The sequence below is a fragment of the Hylobates moloch genome, unplaced genomic scaffold, assembly GCF_009828535.3.
Source record: "Hylobates moloch isolate HMO894 unplaced genomic scaffold, HMol_V3 SCAFFOLD_22, whole genome shotgun sequence".
NCBI classification, from domain to species: domain Eukaryota; kingdom Metazoa; phylum Chordata; class Mammalia; order Primates; family Hylobatidae; genus Hylobates; species Hylobates moloch.
In genome coordinates this window covers 19,090,208-19,112,310 of record NW_026652297.1, presented here as the reverse complement: position 1 = coordinate 19,112,310, position 22,103 = coordinate 19,090,208, and the positions used below count along the sequence as shown (strand labels likewise).

Below are 22,103 nucleotides of genomic sequence, written 5' to 3'. Positions count from 1 at the left end.
GGATAGAGCCAAGCACTAACTGACAGGATTAAAATCAGAGTGCTTGGCAGCAGGTCTTGCTCTGGTGCTTGACTTGCAGCTGTCATCCTGCTCCCACCTCACATGGGCCTGACAGACATGAGGCTGCCAAATCACGTTAGAAACCTCTGCAGATGGACACAGGTTGGTGCCATGTAAAAAGTCAGAGGGAAAGTTCTGGATTCTGGACTTTTTTTCTTCTAAGTTTTAAAGCCGTAATAATGTTCTAAGAAACCTCAGGTCTGGCTTACCGATGTTTCAGTTATTCTAAGACACACATCTTTAAAATCTCTGAAATAGGAATGAGTCTTACAATTGATGCCAGGTTTTGTTCTTGACATAGTTGATATTTGCTGAATATGGCTTTAAAAGTTTTAGAAGCAATGTCAGCAGCTTGGGAAGAAATCCAAGAGACCAATGTGGGGAACTCTTAAGAAACGTTGCAAATCATGGCTCTTAATGGCACAGAGGATGATGTTTTATAGAAAGATACGAACACCTATGATCCCAATTTGAAGTGGTTCAAAGAGAAGGATGCTGTGTAGAAGCTTTAGAGATATCTAAATCATTTTATTTTGCTTATATTTCCTGTGTATGTACAAAAGTGATCTATAATAAAAGCTCATGTCTAAATTAGTCTGAAAGATCTTTTTTAATGTGCAGAAAATTTTAAAAATACCTTTTAATTGGCAAGAAAACATCATGTTATGGCTCCATGGCAGTATTTTTCTTTCTTAATGGTACCTAAAATATTAATGCATGTTGCAATCAATGATGTCTCAGAGTGGGTGAAACACAGGAGATAAGCCTCGTTTTCACCTCAGAAACAGGTGAAGTCTTAAGTGACTTCTAAGAAAGAGCCCATGGAATGCAGTGATGTCTGAGAGGTGAGGAGTCAGAAATGTCAATGATGTGTAGGCCCATCCCCTATCTGAGAATCCAACACCTTGTACCTAAAGATCTGTTCAAATATTGGCTTCAATACCTCATTTCCCAAACTCAGATCTGTGGTCTGCCAAGGTGCTTCCAATTTTTAAGACAAAGAAGCTTAATGTTTGAAACTGGACACATGGTCTCCATAGGTATCAGGCATCTTGCTCTCAGACATTACTGAGAAAATGTCAATCCTCTTTTTAGTAACATTAATCACATTAAGTGCAACTCACATGCTGTTCATTCCTGGAATGTCCCACTTGTCAAGAGCCCCTGTAATGTCTGACTTGTCCTTCAAAACTCATAATCCCTTTAGGGCAGCTTTTGCCCCCTCTCTTCTGGGCTACCATGGCAACCAGAGTTTGACTCTGCAATAGTACATATGCCATTGCCCAGGATTCTGTGTTTAAATTGCTTTTGGCCCTACTAGAACATGACTTTATTTCCCCAGCATATGGTATGTTTCTTACGAAGTAAACTCAATAAGCACTCAGTAAAATGCTTATTGAACACATGCTTCACGAGAAGTCTTGGCTCTTACGGAAGCTAAAGAAGCCTCCAAATAGAAGTTTATTTTGAATATTAATTTATATTAACTTTTGTCAAGAGTTTTCTCACATTGTGGCAAACAGCACTGGACTAAGATTCAAGTCTCTTTTACAAGGTCCTATGACCTTGGGCAACTTCCCTAACCTTACTGGTTCTTGGTCTCCCTTTCTTCTGTGAACCTCTCAAGGGTACTCTGTATTTTCCATTATTTAGCACAGTGCCTGACACACAGAATGTGCTCAATAAATATTTATTTTAATAATGTAATGTGTAAAACAAATGAAGGGATTGGACAAATCTCAAAGGCCACTCTTTGGTTTCCTCATAATGCAAATAACACTTCTCACCTCATCCAATCAAAACACTTAATAATTCTTAATTCATAGGATATAGTTTAACAAAGTAAACTTATAAGGCTGCTTGGAGGTATCTCAGCAACTTATTACCATCCTAGCAACTTACTACCATTACACTCAAATGATGGGTACAGAACAGACAAATTTACCTAAGGTACATGTTGAAGTTTGGAACATAAGGCCATTCTTATTGATTACGATGTAATAAGGTTTTATTGGTTCCTAGAGACACTCCTCAGATCCTCTCCCACCTATTGGCTGATACCTGAAATTTTACCATTCATCTTCTTACTATGAAGGTCTATCTTTAAAAAAACCGTAGAATATTCATAATTTTTTTCAATAGTGCTCAATACTAGAATAAATATCTTTATGTATTAGCTACGTGGAGCTTTTAAAGATAACATTGGTGAGTTGAGAAGTAATATTGTTCCTGTTTCATGATATCATATATATATACTGGTATATTTATCTCTATCTAAATGAATGTATATCTATGTGTGTGTGTGTGTGTGTGTGTGTATATGTATATATATGTGTATATATATGTATATATATGTGTATGTATATGTATATATATATGTGCATGTATATATATATATATATATATATAGAGAGAGAGAGAGAGAGAGAGAAAGAAAAGGGTCTCACTCTGTCACCCAGGCTGGAGTGCAGTGGTGCAATCACAGCTGACTGCAGCCTTGACCTCCCTGGGTTCAGGTGACCCTTCCACCTCAGCCCCCACAAATAGCTACAGGTGTTTGCCACCACAGTTGGCTAATTTTATATATATACATTAATATATATATATATATATATATTTTTTTTTGATAGAGACAGGGTTTTGCCACGTTGCCCAGGCTGGTCTTGAATTCTGGGGCTCAAGTCATTCACCTGCCTCGGCCTCCCAAAGTGTTGAGATTACAGGCATGAGCCACCACACTTGGCCCATTATAACATTTTAAGGGAATTAAATTAGCAAATCATCACTGCAGATCTGCTAGTATGACAGCTGGTGGCAATTTGTCACATGTTGGTTGTATGGGCAGGTTAAGCCTGCAAGTTCATATGTTATAGCCAATGGTATAACAAAAGTCTTTGCTAAAAATCTTAGGCAAGCCACATTTCCCTTGGAACTCTGTATTAGATGTCAAGGTATTAAGTTAGTATCACTCATTTATATCAATGCATGAAGAAAGGTCTGGAAGTGCACTCTTTAAGTGGGGAAAACCCACAAATTTTCAAGGATAAAAAAATGGAGTGACAGAGGCATTATTAAAATGGAAACAAAATTATGTTCAGAAGGAGGCATGGGGCACCCTGGATTTTATTAAATAACAATTAATTGACATTCTATTAATTAATAATTACCACGATAATGCTCTATAACAACCACACAATGTCAGCAGTGAGCAACATAATCATCTATTTAGCTTGTGTGCCTGCAACCCTCCAGCTGGCCTGGAGTTAGCTGTTCTGGGTTGGGCTTGGCTGGGACTGATTCTGCTCCATGTGTTTCTCATCCTCCTCCTGGGACCAGCGGGCTAGGTCAAGATGTTCATCTCTTGGTTATAGCAGTGAAGCAAGGAACAATTACACAAGTGCTTTTCCAGCCATTAGTGATACCATACCCACTAACATTCCATTGGTGAAAGCAAGTCACATGGCTGAACCCAAAGTTAAGAGGCAGTGAAATATATTCTGCCTCTTGGTAAGGGGAACTTCAAAGTCAAATGGTAACAGGTGGGAATAGATACAAGGAGAGGTAGAGAATTAAAACTATTCATGCGGCCAGGCCCGGTGGATCACGCCTATAATCCCAGCACTTTGGGAGGCCAAGGCGGGTGGATCACTTGAGGTCAGGAGTTCGAAACTAGCCTGACCAACATGGTAAAACTCCAACTCTACTAAAAATATAAAATTACCCAGGCATGGTGGCATATTCCTGTAATCCCAGCTACTTGGGAGGCTGAGGCCAGAGAATTACTTGAACCCAGGAGGCAGAGGTTGCAGTGAGCTGAGATCAAGCCATTGCACTCCAGCCTGGTCAATAAGAGTGACACTCCATCTCAAAAAACAAACCAACAAAAAACTATTCATGCAATTTATCCCATATACTAAGATGTAAATTATTTACGGCAGGTGTCATTTCCAGTAAACCAAGACTATTGGAAGAATGGTGGATTTTTCAGGTATCATTAAATTTGGCTGAAAACCTCCCAGCTCTGCCTGTGATCTGCAATCTTGTCATTCCCAACTAGAATACTCTGGGCTGTGAAAAAACAGAACATTAAAAACTAGTAGAACTATTCAATTGTTTCTTGTCTTTTTATTTGTTTTTAATTGAGATGTGGGCACCTGGGAGGTTTTGACTGAATTTCTTACTAGAAGAGGAAAACCTACTTCATAGCTTTACGTCAGGAACATGTATAAATAAATGCTGCTTACCAATTATGGAAGACCAAACAAAATGGACAGGAAGAAAAGGGTGGGTAAGTTCACTAATAAACTTCATTCCAAACTTCCTTAAGCAAACCCATCTGCCCTTTCTTGTTGACAAAGCAAGCTAGAAAACTGACCTTTTGAAGTTAACCCTGTAGAAGTATTGGCACTCACCCTTAATTTCTACTGGCCTATTCATTGGCTAACGGATGTTAAGGTGTTTTGCCTGCCTGGTTGCCTCAATGATGTTGGACCTATCAGGTGGGTGCCAGATCTAATTCTGATTCTGCATGACTTTCTGAGCAGTAACTGCTTAATCACTACTCATGGAGGCAGCCATAATGACTGGAACTCTATAGCTCAAATTCAGTGCTCACATACAAACAAACTGCAAATTCAGGACTCAAACTCTACTTCCGATGTGAATAAAAATCATTTTGCTTAAGTAAGCCTATCTCCCTTTATTATACTGCCAATACAGGGAGTTGTGTACTGAGCCCCCTGTCATGGAATGTAGGAACTCAAATATAGTTTTGGAAATGCAAATACATTTTCATTTGCTGATGGACATGTATTATTTATGATACAATCTGATTGGTTGTAAGTAATAGAAAATCCAAGTTAAACCTTTTTGGTTCATATACTGGAAAATCTCAGGGTATGTGGGTTTCAGGAGAATTTGATCCAGGGGCTTGATAATTCAGTTTTTCTGTTTCACTAGACTCCAATATGTATAGTGAAGGCTCCATCGCAAGGCTGGTTCTCCTTATTTGAATCTAAGGGAGAGTCCTTACGTTTGCAATGATTAGTCCACCCTGAACCAATCCCTGTGGTCAGAGGAAGGGATTGAGCTGATTGACTGAGACCTGGGCGACCTAAAGCCGTCACTGTGCCAAGAGGGATAGGATCAAATTTCATGGCTACCATTCAATGAGGAGAGGAAGAGAACCACAGTAAGGGTGTCATGGAAGGCAGAACTCTGTCTCCAAATTAAGTACATGATTATTTTTGTCAATTGAAGTATAAAAGGTTCACAAATGAAATTTGTATTTTCTGCCTGATTTCAAACAATTCCCTGGAATTGAAGGATTTATATGAAATTGTTGGTTCTCCTTGACAGCCTACCCACTTCCACCCCATATTTAATAACAGACAAAAGTCAGAAATGGATTGTGCAGCTTATATACCGTGGTAACTAAAAACATAGCCAATCTGTGTCCATAGCTTGTGTTGTTTAGAATGCTTGGGCAGAGATAAAAGGGTAAAATGTCCTCTCGTCTATCTGGCATAACTGTTCTACTTTAAGTCAAAGCTGAATATTTAAACCTCAGCAGCAATATCTCAAATGGTCAATTTAAGAAAAAACTTCAATTTCAAATTAGCTTGTTCTTCAAAGGGTGTTTGAAAACATTTATTTGCTTAAGCAACTAAAAACTTAGTCATATGGTTAGAACTCAAAGTAATGGGCTGGTGCAGCCTTGTAAGTTTATAAGCTCCACTTGCTCACATGTGTTTTGCATGAATTTGTGTCATCCTTAAAGCCAATATATTATCAAGCCTTTTACAACTGATGAAGTAGCATATTTCTTCCTCTTGGGGATATGAAAGCATGTTATAAACACTATTACCCTAGAATCCCTTGAGATTGTGCGTGTGTGTGTGCATTTGTGTGTGTGTGTGTGTGTATGCATATGTATGTACCATATGTGCCTCCTTATGAACAGATAATTGAGTGTCTACTATGTACAAGGTATGACATGCAAATCACCTTATTTAATTTGCAGAATCACCATATTTAATATAAGTCCCATTGTACAGATGATAAAACTGAGTCTTGGAGAGGCTAAATGATTTTTCCAGTAGTCATACAGCTACTAAGTAGCAAAGCCTGAGTTGAACTCAAATCTGCCTGTGGTCACAGCTCATGATCTGATTTGCCAAATTTCACTGCCTCATCCCCTCTCTAGGACTTGAATTAAGTCACATTTCTCATTTTGCTTTTTAGCTTTGCCTCCTTCCCTGCCCACCTCTCCTCTGCTGAATTCCATAGTCATTGACTCACTAAATATTGATTACCTCTTATATGCCAGACACTGTTTTAGGTCTGGCTAGAGATGCAGCAATGAACAAACTAGACAAAAATCCCTGCCCTCATGGAGCTTACTATTTGGAATTGGAATGGTTCAGTCAACTGTGCCTTGATCTCCCAGATTTCCATCCTAATACCTTTATCTTCTGATCATTCAATAAACTCAAGGCCTCTCCTCAAAATGTTGTCCTGGAATATAACTCCATATGTCAAATTCCTAAGGGTGGTGGCAATTTTCCTTTATTCTTCTGATCCAAGACACTCTTTGCTGCCCCACTGCTTCAGCTTCAGAGAAGGTGGCCAATCTCTGCATTGACTGCTTGCCCAGTGGCACCTGGATATATGGGCATTGAGGCATCCAGTGGGTCAAGAGATGGGAGTCACAGGTCCAGTTTCCAGGAGAGCAGCTTCTGACCCTGAGATGTGCAGGCAAGGAGTTTGTTGATAAGTGCTCTCAGGCACATACTGGGCAGAGAGGAATGTTGAACTGCTATGTACCCACCACAGAGGTCAATTCTATAGGGAGGCCTGGGGCTAGAATGGCCTTCAGAGACGTGCCCAACTGGTGTGAGAGGTTGATGCCTTTGTACTCCCACTTCAATCAGCTGTTAGATGTAGGCCACCCTGGGAAGACAGTGACTTTGGGGGAGGTAGCTCTCTCTAGCCATGGCAAATTCCCAGATAGGGTCTCACCTGAGTGTTGGACTTCAACACACCTAGAAGCTGGAAGAATGAATGCTTCCATCCTGGAGTGGAGGTTCCGGGAAACACACCACAGTCTCTACTGCAAAGGGCTTCTTCACGTGTAAGCAGAGAGTGGCATCTCCTCCCTGCCTTCCCTAGCTAGAACGTTCTTATGGGGTCCTCGGCTCTAGATATTACTTCAGCAAGGTTTTGAAGAAAATCAGAAATCCCGAAAACATGAAACACAAACTTCAGTACCCTTAGACTAACCAACACTACAGGAAAACTGGGCAGAAAGCCTGTAAGGCTAAGCTGTAAGTTCGAGCTGCCATTGATCAAATTTGCTACTTACCCATAACTGGCTTTTCCATTTTGGTAACACCAGAAACATTTATTTGACTGGATTTTGCTATTATTTAGTTCTTTTTGCTCTTAAGCACTACGATATTGTTTTATTTAGTTATAATTAACACTTATTGGGCCAAACTAGGCATTGAACCTAAAGTTACACAGATCATCTCATTTTATCCTCAAAACAATCCAATGAAATAGGTATCACTATTATCTCCAATTAACAGATGAGGCACAGTGAGGTTAAGGAGCTTCCACAAGGTCACATTACTAAGTGACAGAGCTGATATGAGAACCCAAGTCTACCTGACATTGCTTGAGCTCTTACGCCTCTACTTCCCTGCTTCTCTCCCTTTCACAGGGTTGTCCTGGGTTTCCTTTAAATTTGGTATTAAGACTTACTCTCGGATCCTCCATGTCCCACTGACTTATTGATTGAATCATTAAACAAATATACCATATTCTAGATAGTATCCAAGGCACTGGAGCTGCGATACACAAGACAGGGATATTTATTGCTCTCAAACATTCTCACAGGATGGTGTGAGGCATCAGAGAAGTAAGCAGGCACTCACAAGACAGAGGGATACATTATAAGCTATGTGTCTTAATCCATTTGTGTTGCTATAAAGGAATACTTGAGGCTGGGTAACTTATAAAGAAAAGAGGTTTATTTGACTCACAGTTCTACAGGCTGTACAAGAAGCATGGTGCCAGCATCTGCTGTGGGCAGAAGCCTCACGCTGCTTCCACTCATGGCAGAAGGCAAAGAGGAGCCAGTGTGTCACATTGTGAGAGAGGGAACAACAGAGAGCGGAGGGAGGTGCCAGGCTCTTTTCAACAATGAGTTCTGATTGGAACAAAGAATGAGGACTCACTCCCAGTGAGGATGGCATCAGATAGCCATTCATAAGGGGTCCATCCCCATGACCCAGCACCTCCTACCAGCCTCCACCTCCAACACTGGGGATCGAATTTCAACATGAGACTTGTGGGGTCAAATAAACTACACCCAAGCTGTAGCAATATGGGAAGCCCAGAGTACTGTAGGTGCGCATAGGAGGGACTCCACCCAGTCATGGGGGTGGGAGAGATGGTCAGTGAGAGCTTCATGAAACGGATATCTAAGCAGAATCCTAAAGCAATTATCCAGGTAAATGTGTATATGTATGTGTAGGGGTGGAATATGGGAAAAATGTTCTAACAAGCAACAGAATGCAAATGCTTGGAGGCAGACCCAAGAGTTGAAAGAAATTGAGATGTCTGGGTCTCCTATTTGAGAGTTTGGGTATGGAAAGGATGTATTGAGTAGGGACCAGATCATGCAAACTTTCCAAGCCACATTCTAAAGACTGAATTTTATCCTAAGATAATTGGGAAACCATTGAAGAGTGTTACATAGGGTGATATTGTTAGATTTGCATTTTATTTTGTGAGTAAGTGGTTAGTTTTCTTTTTAACAGCTTCACTGTGGTATACTTTGCATAAAATAAACTGCATATATTTAAAGTGTACAATTTGATAAATGTTCACATATGTATATACCAGTGAAACATTCTTTTCCTGCTTCAGATTGCTAATACATTCTCGCTTTGTTATATTTGTTATGTTTATTTAAGCTCTTGCTCTATAAGTTCCAGTCAACGTTTGTTGTCTTTAGGAGACAGTTATATTGCCCTGGGAAATCATGTTTCTGTTTTAATCTACCCTGCCTGGTAATGTGTTTTAAGCAGGAGCTGAATCCCTCCATGTGAGTTTAAGAACAGAGAAGGAATAAGCCCCAGAGCTGGATGCTCCAGATACCACAGAATTCGATAGGCTACTATTTTTGGTACCACTCTGCTAGGCAACTCCTGTGGGCAATAGTTGCCTAGATTAAAATCTGCCATCCCAGGGAGTTTGATGTGGAAGAGGTGGATGAGTGGATGTTAAATATCAGCTGGCCAGTCCTGTTTTCATCAACACTCATCCCAACAGGGTTTTTGCAGTACTTTTATGCACCCTGACAACACTAGCAGCCTGCGTTGATGCTGCCAGTTTCAGTGGCAAAGGGACCAGCAAGGATTCATTTAAAGTCAGGCGGTGAAAAGGAAAAGGCAGAACCCAAAGGCCTTCCTCCACTATCCCCTGTGCCTGCTGCACATGCCCAGCTGTCTGCCCCAGCCTGCCACCGCTCATTCCTCACACTCCTACGCTAGACGGCCTTCTGTCTCTCCAGGGCATTCTCACCGTTTTGGGTGTCACTGATAATTTCCTCAGAGCTTTGATTGCATCTGCTTCTGGAGCTATCTGCAGTAAATTTAGGTGAAGGGAACCAGCAGCCCATGCTCGTATACTACCTTAACAGAAAGAGGAAGAGGCCTGAACATGTTCCTTAATAGATACAATGCACCTCTCAGTCTACTTCCCCCATAAGAGTGGTAGGGAAGGCCGCCCACGGAGGCCTGGTCAAGAACCAGCACTTCTTACAGGAGAAGAAAAGATATTAAATGTTAGCCTTCCATTTTCCTATCAAAGTAAACCTAAGTTAAATCTTTAAGGTAATGACTCAGAAACTCTGAAAAGCATTTAATAATAGCTCTTGATGATTCATATGAATATTTTACTCTAAAGATGCTTATCTTGGAGGAATGTTGGTGTGAAACTTTCGCTCCTAGGAAGTATGAGTACTTACTGCTTTGTGAAGTGATTATGATAATAGTAATTAATAACTGTGTTTCTCTATGCACTGCCAAAGAATTGGGCATTGCAAAAACACTCTAGAATAAAGCGATAAACAGATGGAGTAGCTAAAGACATTAATTAAGCTGCTTAAAATAAAGTACTGTTTCGTTCCTTTTTAACCCCAGTGTCTACCAACTTTACAAAAGAATCATTGAACTAATTGCTTGGGTAAATCCCAAGATTATAATTTGCAGAACTCCACTATTAGATAAAAATAAAACTCCAAGATTCTAAAATGCATTTGATATCAATGCTTAAGTTTGAGGCCAAACCTCTTCTAACTGATAGAACTGAGAGGGTTCTTCACCAGGCAATCTTGGCCTGGCCTGGCCTGCCGCCAAGTGGCTGCGTGACCTAGGCCAAGTCACTTATCTCTCTGGGCCTCAGTTTCCTCATCTATTTCAGTTCACTGAAATAGATCTCTGGGCTAGTCCACCATTCTCTTCACTTTCATGAAATTATCCTTTCTGATATATTGCATGCTTTAGCAGACCCATCCCTGGAAAACTGTATGTAAAGACTGCTTTGGTATATCAAGCCTAATTTTTCCCATGGGCTTAGGCCAGAGTTTTCTGAGGAGTGCCTCACGCACTGGTGAACCAGGAAAGTGACACAGATGGCAGCATCATTGGTGCCCTCAGTTTTCAGGGTGGTTAGGCTGGAGTCCCCAAGACAACTCAGGATCTGAAGTAACCTCAGATACAAATACAATTTTTATGAGTGCTTGGACGTGAACATTTTTGGAAAGCCCTGTCTTCGGTTTATGAAGTAAGAGAAACATCCCCCACAGGAAGAGAAATTAAGAAGTCATGGAATGATACTTAAGATTTCAGCAAAACTTAAACAAACATGTGCATACAAGCAGTGCATTTAAATAAAAACTTCCAGATGAAATAGGGATAATCCTAAATATATGTTATAGTAATTCAGGAGAAAAGCCTGTAAGAACCCTAGTAACTTTCATGGCAGATGTGGGAGAACTAGACAGGAGTTTTTCCCCCTTATCTCTGAGTATGGCTGACATGAAAAAAGCTATCATGTTCCAAAAAACTGTTACAGAAACAAAGTCTACCTTTTTTTGTCCCTTTTATCATCTCATGGCACCTCTTTCTCTCCCTTTTAAAAATAGTCTGGTCCATTTCAGAGAGCACAAGATGACTGGCTTTGGGTCTGGAGAGAGAAGGTCTTCTCTCAATTCCAATAACCAACAGTATAATACTGACAAGTTACTTTAAAGGAAGAAATAAAAATTCCTATAAAAATGTTTACCTTGTCCATTTCTAAATACAAATTTTGGGGTGACTTAAGATAAAAATAATCATTTTTTCCACGTAATTATGGGATCTTCTTGTTTCTTTGTTTCAAGTCATGCCAAGCACAGAGATGATCTGAGAATGTGACACTTCACAGCATCAACATCCAGAGAGTTCATCTGATTCAACACTTTGATTTCAGATATAAAAACAAGGTTTCAGAGAGCTAGTTACCCCTAAAATGTATTTAATGAGTCCAGAATCTGGGTCTACTTAAAAATTTTACATTAGTTTCCCTTTCTCCCCAGGCTTTCCCTAGTTTAAATGGCATTTACTGTATATTTTAAAAATCTTTTGTTTTTGGCTGCCCAGCACATGAAGTTCATTTTTATTTGCAGGGAGCTCCCAACTTTTGGTCACCTTCCCAACAGAAGCTGAAAGTGTTAGAAGAGGGCTTGCTTACCTAGACTCCCTTGCAGCTATGGCACAGACATGTGATCTACACTCTGCCAATCTGATGCACCAGCAAAGACTTTTACTCTGGAATAGAATGGAAGCAATTACTCTCAGACAACATTAGCACAGTGGCTTCCTCACCAGAACCAGTAATGAGATATCATTTGGGATCTCCCCTTTGGCCTTGAACTTGGTCCTCCAGACACATCAACATTTTTGTGAGCTCACCAGTATCTATTCAGTAAATTCTTTAGCCAGAATCTTCTATTCCTTGCAACTAAGACCCTTGACAAGTACAACCAATAATATTTCTATTTGTAAATCTTATCAAACACTTGCCATGTGCTAGGTATTGTTCTAAGCACTTACAAGTATACATTCATTTAATCCTCATGATAACTCCATGAGATAGGTATGATTATGTCCATTTTACTGGTGAGAAAACTGAGGCACAGTGAGGGAAATAATTTCAGATTAAGAAATGTTCTCAAAATTTTAAGAAATGAAGAAGGAGGGCTAGGATTTGAACCAGGCTGTTTGGATCTAACTCTGAGCTCTTAATCACTACACATACTACTTCTCCCTAATTTTTTCTGATTACATAATTAGTAACTATAGAAATCTTTAAACAGTATAGAATAGTAGAAGGAAGAAAATAAAAATAAACCACAACTCTACTGCTTATAGAAAACTATTGTCTACAACAGTTAAACTATTTAAGTTTAGCCAGTACAGTATAATTTACTTCCTTGGTCACACTAGCCATATTCCAAGTGCTCAGCAGCTCAGGAGGCTCATGGCTACCGTTTTGGACAGTGCAGATGTAGCACATTTCTGTCATGTTAGAAAGTGTTAGTGGATGATGCTGGAGAGTCTGCTGGCATTCTCTCTTCATAGCCCTCTGTGGCTATGTACAGACACACACATAATTTTACACAAATGGTAAGAAGCTATAGATAAAAGAGAATAAAGAAGAGCCCCACAATAAAAAACAGCTTTTAAAATATTTTTTCTCTTCCTTTGGCCTTTCCCCTCTCTTCTCTCTAATAAACCAAGAGTGCATGACTCCTTCGATTCATAAAAGCTTTTCTCTAGGCTCTTACAACCATATAAAGTCACATATTCACATGCATAAGGCCTTGTTGTTGTTGATAAACACTTTTAGCCCACTTTATTTTTTCACTTAATAAAACATTATGAAAATCATTCTAAGTTGGCCAGTACAAATCTAATTATAAGTGGCTGTGTGGAATTCCATGGTTCAGACATACGACAATATTTCCAATCTTCCCTTATTGATGTGCTTCTTTTCATTTTTTCTATCACAAGCAATGCCCAATAAACATTACTGGCCATAGATCCTTATAAACTAAAACTTCTATTTCTACAGGATTGATTCCCAGGAGTAGGATTGTTGGATTAAAAGGAATGTTTACATTTAATTTTAATAGCTATTGCCAAATTCTATCTCAAGGGCTAAAATGATCCCCATGTCCTCCAGCAATGCATGAGTCTACTGTAATCTGCCCTGTCTTTTCCTCTTCTGTCACCCCCTACTCCAGACACCCCCATCCTGGCCAGCACTGCATGCTATCACATCTTTTAATGACTCTCAGAATTATTAATGAATGTAATATCTGTCAACACTAGCATACCAAGGGTGGAACGGTGGGAGTAGCTGCCCAAGGCATAAACAATAAAACATCACACTGTATGTAGAGGATACAAAAACAGTAATAGAACTGACTAAAAGTTGGTTTGCTTTTTATTATCACCAGACATTGGCCATGCTAAACAGTGTGATTGGTAACATAGCCCTCCCCTCAAAAATCTTTCATTGGCCTAACTTCTAGGCAATTTCTGTGGTTACTGTTGAGTCTTAAGAATAGATAGAATACACATGTAAAGCTTCAAATCCCAGTTACGTACTTGGCCTCAAACACACATGGATTCAGCTATACATGTTTGTTTCAAGAGTAAATTTATGAGATTCTCAAAAATTCTCTCTAACTTCAGGCGTGGTTTACACACGCAGCCATTGTGGTACCATACATTTTTGTGCTTAAACAGGAGATTTAAAATAAACCATGATAGCTGAAAGTAATTTTTCTTTTTTGAGATTAAAAAAACCACAAAAATATTTCCAAACAGAATCAGTTTTGAATAATGTACTCTGAAGATACATTAGCAACAGGCTTTAAAATTGTTCCTTGAAGTTTGGTGCACAGAAATTGTGGAGAAGCCCATGAACAATGCAATAACCATAAAAAATAAGGAAATAAATAAGTCCATAGAAAACATAATCAAATGTTGAAGAAGAGTGCCAGGAAAAATGATAAAATGTGCTGGTCTTACAGTGCCAAGAAATCACAAGGGCAGTATTTGAACACCTTGATTATTTTCACCAAGAACTAGACATTTACTCTACAGCAGTGGATCAAATCATGTCAGTGTTCACTATTCAATCATTTGTTAAGTTTTAGTAGAAGAGGAAAACCTTCAGAGATTTTCTAAAATGTAATAGAAACTTACAATGAGTTTTCTGGCAAAAATATTTTAGTGGAAGTGTTTCAACTGCAGAGACATTTGAAATCCACTGAGGTGGATTTCAAATCCTGAAGAAACAAAGATGTGAACAATGGTACAATTTCTGGAATTTATTGTGAAATGTGATTTTTATTAATCTCTAATTTATCTTTATGCTTAAGACTTTCCTAAAGATATATCTGTTGCTTCGTGTTAAAGAAACTTTCAAAATTAAAATTAATAATGGGTTTTTAATGAACTGTGAGCGAAGATAGGTGGACAAATCTGGCTGTTTCTTTAACATGAATATGCAAATGTTGACAAAATAACTGACATGTGCAGAAGTTAAAGCTCAAAATCAAGAAATGTAACGTTTTCAGAGGAAAATGGTGGATAGGACGCAGGACTAACTTGCAGCTCTCACTCGGATAGACAGACCAGCATGTGGAGACCCACATCGTGAAATTCTGCTCCAAGAACCACCACAGGAATATACCAGGAAAGCCAAGAGAAGAGAATCTGAAAGCCCTTTGAAGGAGGTGGATTGCCGCTGCAGGCTCCATGGGACAGCTGAGGAACTCCAAGGACAAAGGACATAATCTCTTGGGAGTTATGTGGCCCAGCACAACACCTGACCAAGGACAAGCTTGTATCCTTCCTATCCTACTGCAGCTGATGCACTCTTGAAAGCACCACCTCCTGGCTGGAGACCAGCCAACACAAGACCAGTGCACTTAACAAAAATACAACCAAGGACCCTCACAGAGTCCACTTCACTCCTCTGTCACCTCTACTGGAGCAGGTGCTGGTATCCATGGCCGACAGACCAGAAGATGAATCCCATAAAAAAATCCTTGTAGACACTCTCCAGTACCAGCCTGGAGCCTGGTAGTTCTGCTGAGTGGCTAGATCCAGAAGAGAAATAACAATCACTGCAGTTTGGCTCTCAGGAAGCCCCATCCCTAGGGGAAGGGGGAGAGGACCTCATCAAGGGAGCACCCCTGTGGGGCAAAATAATCTGAACAGCAATCCTTGATTCTTAGATCTTCCCTCTGACCCAGCCTACTCAAATGAGAAGAAACCTGAAAAAAAATTCTAGTAACATGATAAAACAAGGTTCTTTAACACCATCAAAAGATCACACTAGCTCACCAGCATTGGATCCAAACCAAGATAAAATCTCTGAATTGCTGGAGAAAAACTGCCAGGAAAAGAATTCACAAGATCGATTATTAAGCTAACAACGGAGGCACCAGAGAAAGGTGAAGTCTGACTTAAAGAAATAAAAAAAAAAAAAGATGCAGGATATGAATGGAAAAGTCTCCAGTGAAATAGATAGCATAAATAAAAAACAATCACAACTTCTGAAGATGAAGGACACACTTAGAGAAATGCAAAATGCACTGGAAAGTCTCAGCAATAGAATCAAACAAGTAGAAGGCTTTCAAATTAACCCAATCCAACAAAGACAAAGAAAAAATAATTTTTTTAAAATGTACAAAGCCTCCAAGAGTTTGTAATCCCTGACAAGAAGGGATTACATTAAATTACCAAATCTAACAATAATTGGTGTTCGCAAGGAAGAAGAGAAATCTAAAAGTTTGGAAAACATATCTGAGGGAATAATTGAGGAAAACATCCCCCGCCTTGCTAGAGATTTAGAGATCCAAATCGAAGACACTCAAAGAACACCTGGAGAATTCGTCACAAAAAAAATTACCATCTCAGAACAAGGTCATCAGATTATCTAAAGTTAAGACAAAGAAAAGAACCTTAAGAGCTGTGAGGCAAAAGCATCAGGTAACCTATACAGGAAAATCTATCAGATTAACAGCAGATCTCTTAGCAGAAACCCTACAAGCTAGAAGGGGTTGGGGTCATATCTTTAGCCTCTTTAAACAAAACAATTATCAGCCAATAATTCTGTCTCCAGTGAAACTAAGCTTCATAAATGAGGGAAAGATACAGTCTTTTTCAGACAAGCAAGTGCTGAGAGGATTCACCACTACCAAGCCAGCACTATAAGAACTGCTAAAAGGAGCTCTAACAAATCCTCAAAATACACCAAAATATAATCTCCTTAAAGCATAATTCTGACAGGACCTATATAATAATGACATGATGAAAAAAAGCACAAGATATTCAGGAAACAAATCACACAATGAACAGAATAGTACCTCACATCTCAATACTAAGGTGAATGTAAATGGCCTAAATGCTCCACTTAAAAGATACAGAATGGCAGAAAGAATTCACCAACCAAGTACCTGCTGTCTTCAAGAGACTCACTTGACACAGAAGGACTCACATAAACTTAAAGTAAAGGGGTGGAAAAAGATATTCCATGCAAATGGAAACCAAAAGTGAGCAGGAGTAGCTATTCTTATATCAGACAAAACAAACTTTAAAGCAACAGCAGTTAAAAAAAGACAAAGAGGGACATTATATAATGATAAAAGGACTAGGCCAACAGGAAAATATCACAATCCTAAATATATATGCACCTAACAGTGAAGCTCCCAAATTTATAAAATAATCACTCCTAGACCTAAGAAATGAGATAAACAGCAACACAATAATAGTGGGGGACTTCAATACTCCACTGACAGCACTAGACGGGTCATCAGGATAGAATGTCAACCAAGAAACAATGGACTTGAACTATACCCTAGAAGAAATGAATTTAACAGATATTTACAGAACATTCTACCCAACAACTGCAAAAATATACATTCTATTCATCAGCACATGGAACATTCTCCAAGATAGTCCATATAATAGGCCACAAAACAAGTATCAACAAATTTAAGAAAATCAAAATTATATCAAGTACTCTCTCAGACCACAGGGGAATAAAATTGGAAATCAACTCCAAACAGAACCCTCAAAACCATAAAAATACATGGAAATTAAATAACCTACTCCTGAATGATTGCTGGGTCAGCAATGAAATAAAGATAGAAATTAAAAAATTATTTGAACTGAACAATAATATTGACACAACCTATCAAAACCTCTGGGATACAGCAACAGCGGTGCTAAGAGGAAAGTTCATAGCATTAAATGTCTATGTCAAAAAGTCTAAAAAAGCACAAATACAAAATGTAAGGTCACCCCTCAAGAAACTACAGAAACATACAGAGAAAGCCACAAAGATACTCCTCGAGAAGGGCAACTCCAAGACACATAATTGTCAGATTCACCAAAGTTGAAATGAAGGAAAAAATGTTAAGGGCAGCCAGAGAGAAAGGTCGGGTTACCCACAAAGGGAAGCCCATCAGACTAACAGCTGATCTCTCAGCAGAAACTCTACAAGCCAGAAGAGAGTGGGGGCCAATATTCAACATTCTTAAAGAAAGAATTTTCAACCCAGAATTTCCTATCCCGCCAAACTAAGCTTCATAAGTGAAGGAGAAATAAAATACTTTACAGACAAGCAAACGCTGAGTGATTTTGTCACCACCAGGCCTGCCCTAAAAGAGCTCCTGAAGGAAGCACTAAACATGGAAAGGAACAACCGGTACCAGCCACTGCAAAAACATGCCAAATTGTAAAGACCATCGAGGCTAGGAAGAAACTATAGCAACTAACGAGCAAAATAACCAACTAACATCATAATGACAGGATCAGATTCACACATAACAATATTAACGTTAAATGTAAATGGGCTAAATGCTCCAATCAAAAGACACAGACTGGCAAACTGGATAAGGAGTCAGGACCCATCAGTGTGCTGTATTCAGGAAACCCATCTCACGTGCAGACACACACATAGACTCAAAATAAAAGGATGGAGGAAGATCTATCAAGCAAATGGAAAACAAAAAAAGGCAGGGGTTGCAATCCTAGTCTCTGATAAAATAGACTTTAAACCAACAAAGATCAAAAGAGACAAAGAAGGCCATTACATAATGGTAAAGGGATCAATTCAACAAGAAGAGCTAACTATCCTAAATATATATGCACCCAACACAGTAGCACCCAGATTCATACAGCAAGTCCTCAGTGACCTACAAAGGGACTTAAACTCCCACACAATAATAATGGGAGATTTTAACACCCCACTGTCAGCATTAGACAGATCAACGAGACAGAAAGTTAACAAGGATATCCAGGAATTGAACTCAGCTCTGCACCAAGCGGACCTAATAGACATCTGCAGAACTCTCCACCACAAGTCAACAGAATATACATTTTTTTCAGCACCACACCACACCTATTCCAAAATTGACCACATAGTTGGAAGTAAAGCTCTCCTCAGCAAATGTAAAAGAACAGAAATTATAACAAACTGTCTCTCAGACCACAGTGCAATCGAACTAGAACTCAGGATTAAGAAACTCACTCAAAACCACTCAACTACATGGAAACTGAACAACCTGCTCCTGAATGACTATTGGGTACATAATGAAATGAAGGCAGAAATAAAGATGTTCTTTGAAACCAACGAGAACAAAGACACAACATACCAGAATCTCTGGGACACATTCAAAGCAGTGTGTAGAGGGAAATTTATAGCACTAAATGCCCACAAGAGAAAGCAGGAAAGATCCAAAATTGACACCCTAACATCACAATTAAAAGAACTAGAAAAGCAAGAGCAAACACATTCAAAAGCTAGCAGAAGGCTAGAAATAACTAAAATCAGAGCAGAACTGAAGGAAATAGAGACACAAAAAACCCTTCAAAAAATTAATGAATCCAGGAGCTGGTTTTTTGAAAAGATCAACAAAATTGATGGACCGCTAGCAAGACTAATAAAGAAGAAAAGAGAGAAGAATCAAATAGATGCAATAAAAAACAAAAAAGGGGATATCACCACCGATCCCACAGAAATACAGTCTACCATCAGAGAATACTACAAACACCTCTATGCAAATAAACTAGAAAATCTAGAAGAAATGGATAAATTCCTTGACAAATACACCCTCCCAAGACTAAACCAGGAAGAAGTTGAATCTCTGAATAGACCAATAACAGGTTCTGAAATTGTGGCAATAATCAATAGCTTACCAACCAAAAAGAGTCCAGGACCTGACGGATTCACAGCTGAATTCTACCAGAGGTACAAGGAGGAACTGGTACCATTCCTTCTGAAACCATTCCAATCGATAGAAAAAGAGGGAATCCTCCCTAACACATTTTATGAAGCCAGCATTGTCCTGATACCAAAACCTGGCAGAGACATAACCAAAAAAGAGAATTTCAGACCAATATCCTTGATGAACATTGATGCAAAAATCCTCAATAAAATACTGGCAAACCGAATCCAGCAGCACATCAAAAAGCTTATCCAGCATGATCAAGTGGGCTTCATCCCTGGGATGCAAGGCTGGTTCAACATATGCAAATCAATAAATGTAATCCAGCATATAAACAGAACCAAAGACAAAAACCACATGATTATCTCAATAGATGCAGAAAAGGCCTTTGACAAAATTCAACAACCCTTCATGCTAAAAACTCTCAATAAATTAGGTATTGATGGGATGTATCTCAAAATAATAAGAGCTATCTACGACAAACCCACAGCCAATATCATACTGAATGGGCAAAAACTGGAAGCATTCCCTCTGAAAACTGGCACAAGACAGGGATGCCCTCTCTCGCCGCTCCTATTCAACATAGTGCTGGAAGTTCTGGCCAGAGCAATCAGGCAGGAGAAGGAAAAAAAGGGTATTCAATTAGGAAAAGAGGAAGTCAAATTGTCCCTGTTTGCAGATGACATGATTGTATATCTAGAAAACCCCATTGTCTCAGCCCAAAATCTCCTTAAGCTGATTAGCAACTTCAGCAAAGTCTCAGGATACAAAATTAATGTACAAAAATCACAAGCATTCTTGTACACCAATCACAGACAAACAGAGAGCCAAATCATGAGTGAACTCCCATTCACAATTGCTTCAAAGAGAATAAAATACCTAGGAATCCAACTTACAAGGGATGTGAAGGACCTCTTCAAGGAGAACTACAAACCACTGCTCAATGAAATAAAAGAGGATACAAACAAATGGAAGAACATTCCATGCTCAATGGTGGAGCCAAGATGGCCAAATAGGAACAGCTCCGGTCTCCAGCTCCCAGCCCCAGCGACACAGAAGACGGATGATTTCTGCATTTCTGCTTGAGGTACCGGTTTCATCTCACTAGGGAGTGCCTAACAGTGGGTGCAGAACAGTCGGTGAAGCGCACTGTGCGCGAGCCGAAGCAGGGCGAGGCATTACCTCACTCGGGAAGCGCAAGGGGTCAGGGAGTTCCCTTTCCTAGTCAAAGAAAGGGGAAACAGACGGCACCTGGAATATCGGGTCAGTCCCACCCCAATACTGCGCTTTTCCAACGGGCCTGGAAAACGGCACACTAGGAGATTGTGTCCCGCACCTGGCTTGGAGTGTCCTATGCCCACGGAGTCTCGCTGGTTGCTAGCACAGCAGTCTGAGATCAAGCTGCAAGGCGGCAGCGAGGCTGGGGGAGGGGCGCCCGCCATTGCCCAGGCTTGCTTAGGTAAACAAAGCAGCCAGGAAGCTCGAACTGGGTGGAGCGCACCACAGCTCAAGGAGTCCTGCCTGCCTCTATAGGCTCCACCTCTGGGGGCAGGGCACAGACAAACAAAAACTCACCAAGAACCTCCACAGACTTAAAGATCCCTGTCTGACTGACAGCTTTGAAGAGAGTAGTGGTTCTCCCAGCACGCAGCTGGAGATCTGAGAACGGACAGACTGCCTCCTAAAGTGGGTCCCTCACCCCTGAGCAGCCTAACTGGGAGGCACCCCCCCAGTAGGGACAGACTGACACCTCATTCAACCGGGTACTCCTCTGAGACAAAACTTTCAGACGAACTATCAGACAGCTGAATTTGTGGTCTCACGAAAATCCGCTGTTCTGCAGCCACCGCTGCTGACACCCAGCCAAACAGGGTCTGGAGTGGACCTCTAGTAAACTCCAACAGACCTGCAGCTGAGGGTCCTGTCTGGTAGAAGGAAAACTAACAAACAGAAAGGACATCCACACCAAAAACCCATCTGTACATCTCCATCATCAAAGACCAAAAGTAGATAAAACCACAAAGATGGGGAAAAAAACAGAACAAAAAAACTGGAAACTCTAAAAAACAGAGCACCTCTCCTCCTCCAAAGGAACGCAGTTCCTCACCAGCAACGGAACAAAGCTGGATGGAGGATGACTTTGATGAGTTGAGAGAAGAAGGCTTCAGACGATCAAACTACTCTGAGCTACGAGAGGAAATTCAAAACAATAGCAAAGAAGTTAAAAACTTTGAAAAAATATTAGAAGAATGGATAACTAGAATAATCAATGGAGAGAAGGGCTTAAAGGAGCTGATGGAGCTGAAAGCCAAGTTTCGAGAACTACGCGAAGATTGCAGAAGCCTCAGTAGCAGATGCGATCAACTGGAAGAAAGGGTATCGCTGATGGAAGATGAAATGAATGAAATGAAGAGAGAAGGGAAGTTTAGAGAAAAAAGAATAAAAAGAAATGAACAAAGCCTCCGAGAAATTTGGGACTATGTGAAAAGACCAAACCTACGTCTGATTGGTGTACCTGAAAATGATGGGGAGAATGGAACCAAGTTGGAAAACACTCTGCAAGATATTATCCAGGAGAACTTCCCCAATCTAGCAAGGCAGGCCAGCATTCAGATTCAGGAAATACAGAGAACGCCACAAAGATACTCCTCGAGAAGGGCAACTCCAAGACACATAATTG

General features: G+C 40.0%; 1 protein-coding gene across 4 annotated transcripts in view; it reads right to left on the bottom strand.

Moving 5' to 3' along the window:
- MRPL3 (mitochondrial ribosomal protein L3) overlaps positions 1–22,103 on the bottom strand; it is a 174,190-nt gene that overhangs the window by 57,220 nt on the left and 94,867 nt on the right. For 2 of the 4 annotated variants that reach the window (XR_009211712.1, XR_009211713.1), the window contains exon 10: positions 11,863–11,939. Coding sequence is in view for 2 of the 4 variants with exons in the window: in XM_058433731.1 (XP_058289714.1) it covers positions 6,605–6,803; positions 11,863–11,939 (276 nt within the window). In the remaining 2 variants the exon portion in view is untranslated. Of the gene's footprint in view, positions 1–6,488; positions 6,804–11,862; positions 11,940–22,103 lie in introns of those variants that run through there. The other 2 variants (XM_058433731.1, XM_058433729.1) reach the window with 2 other exon arrangements.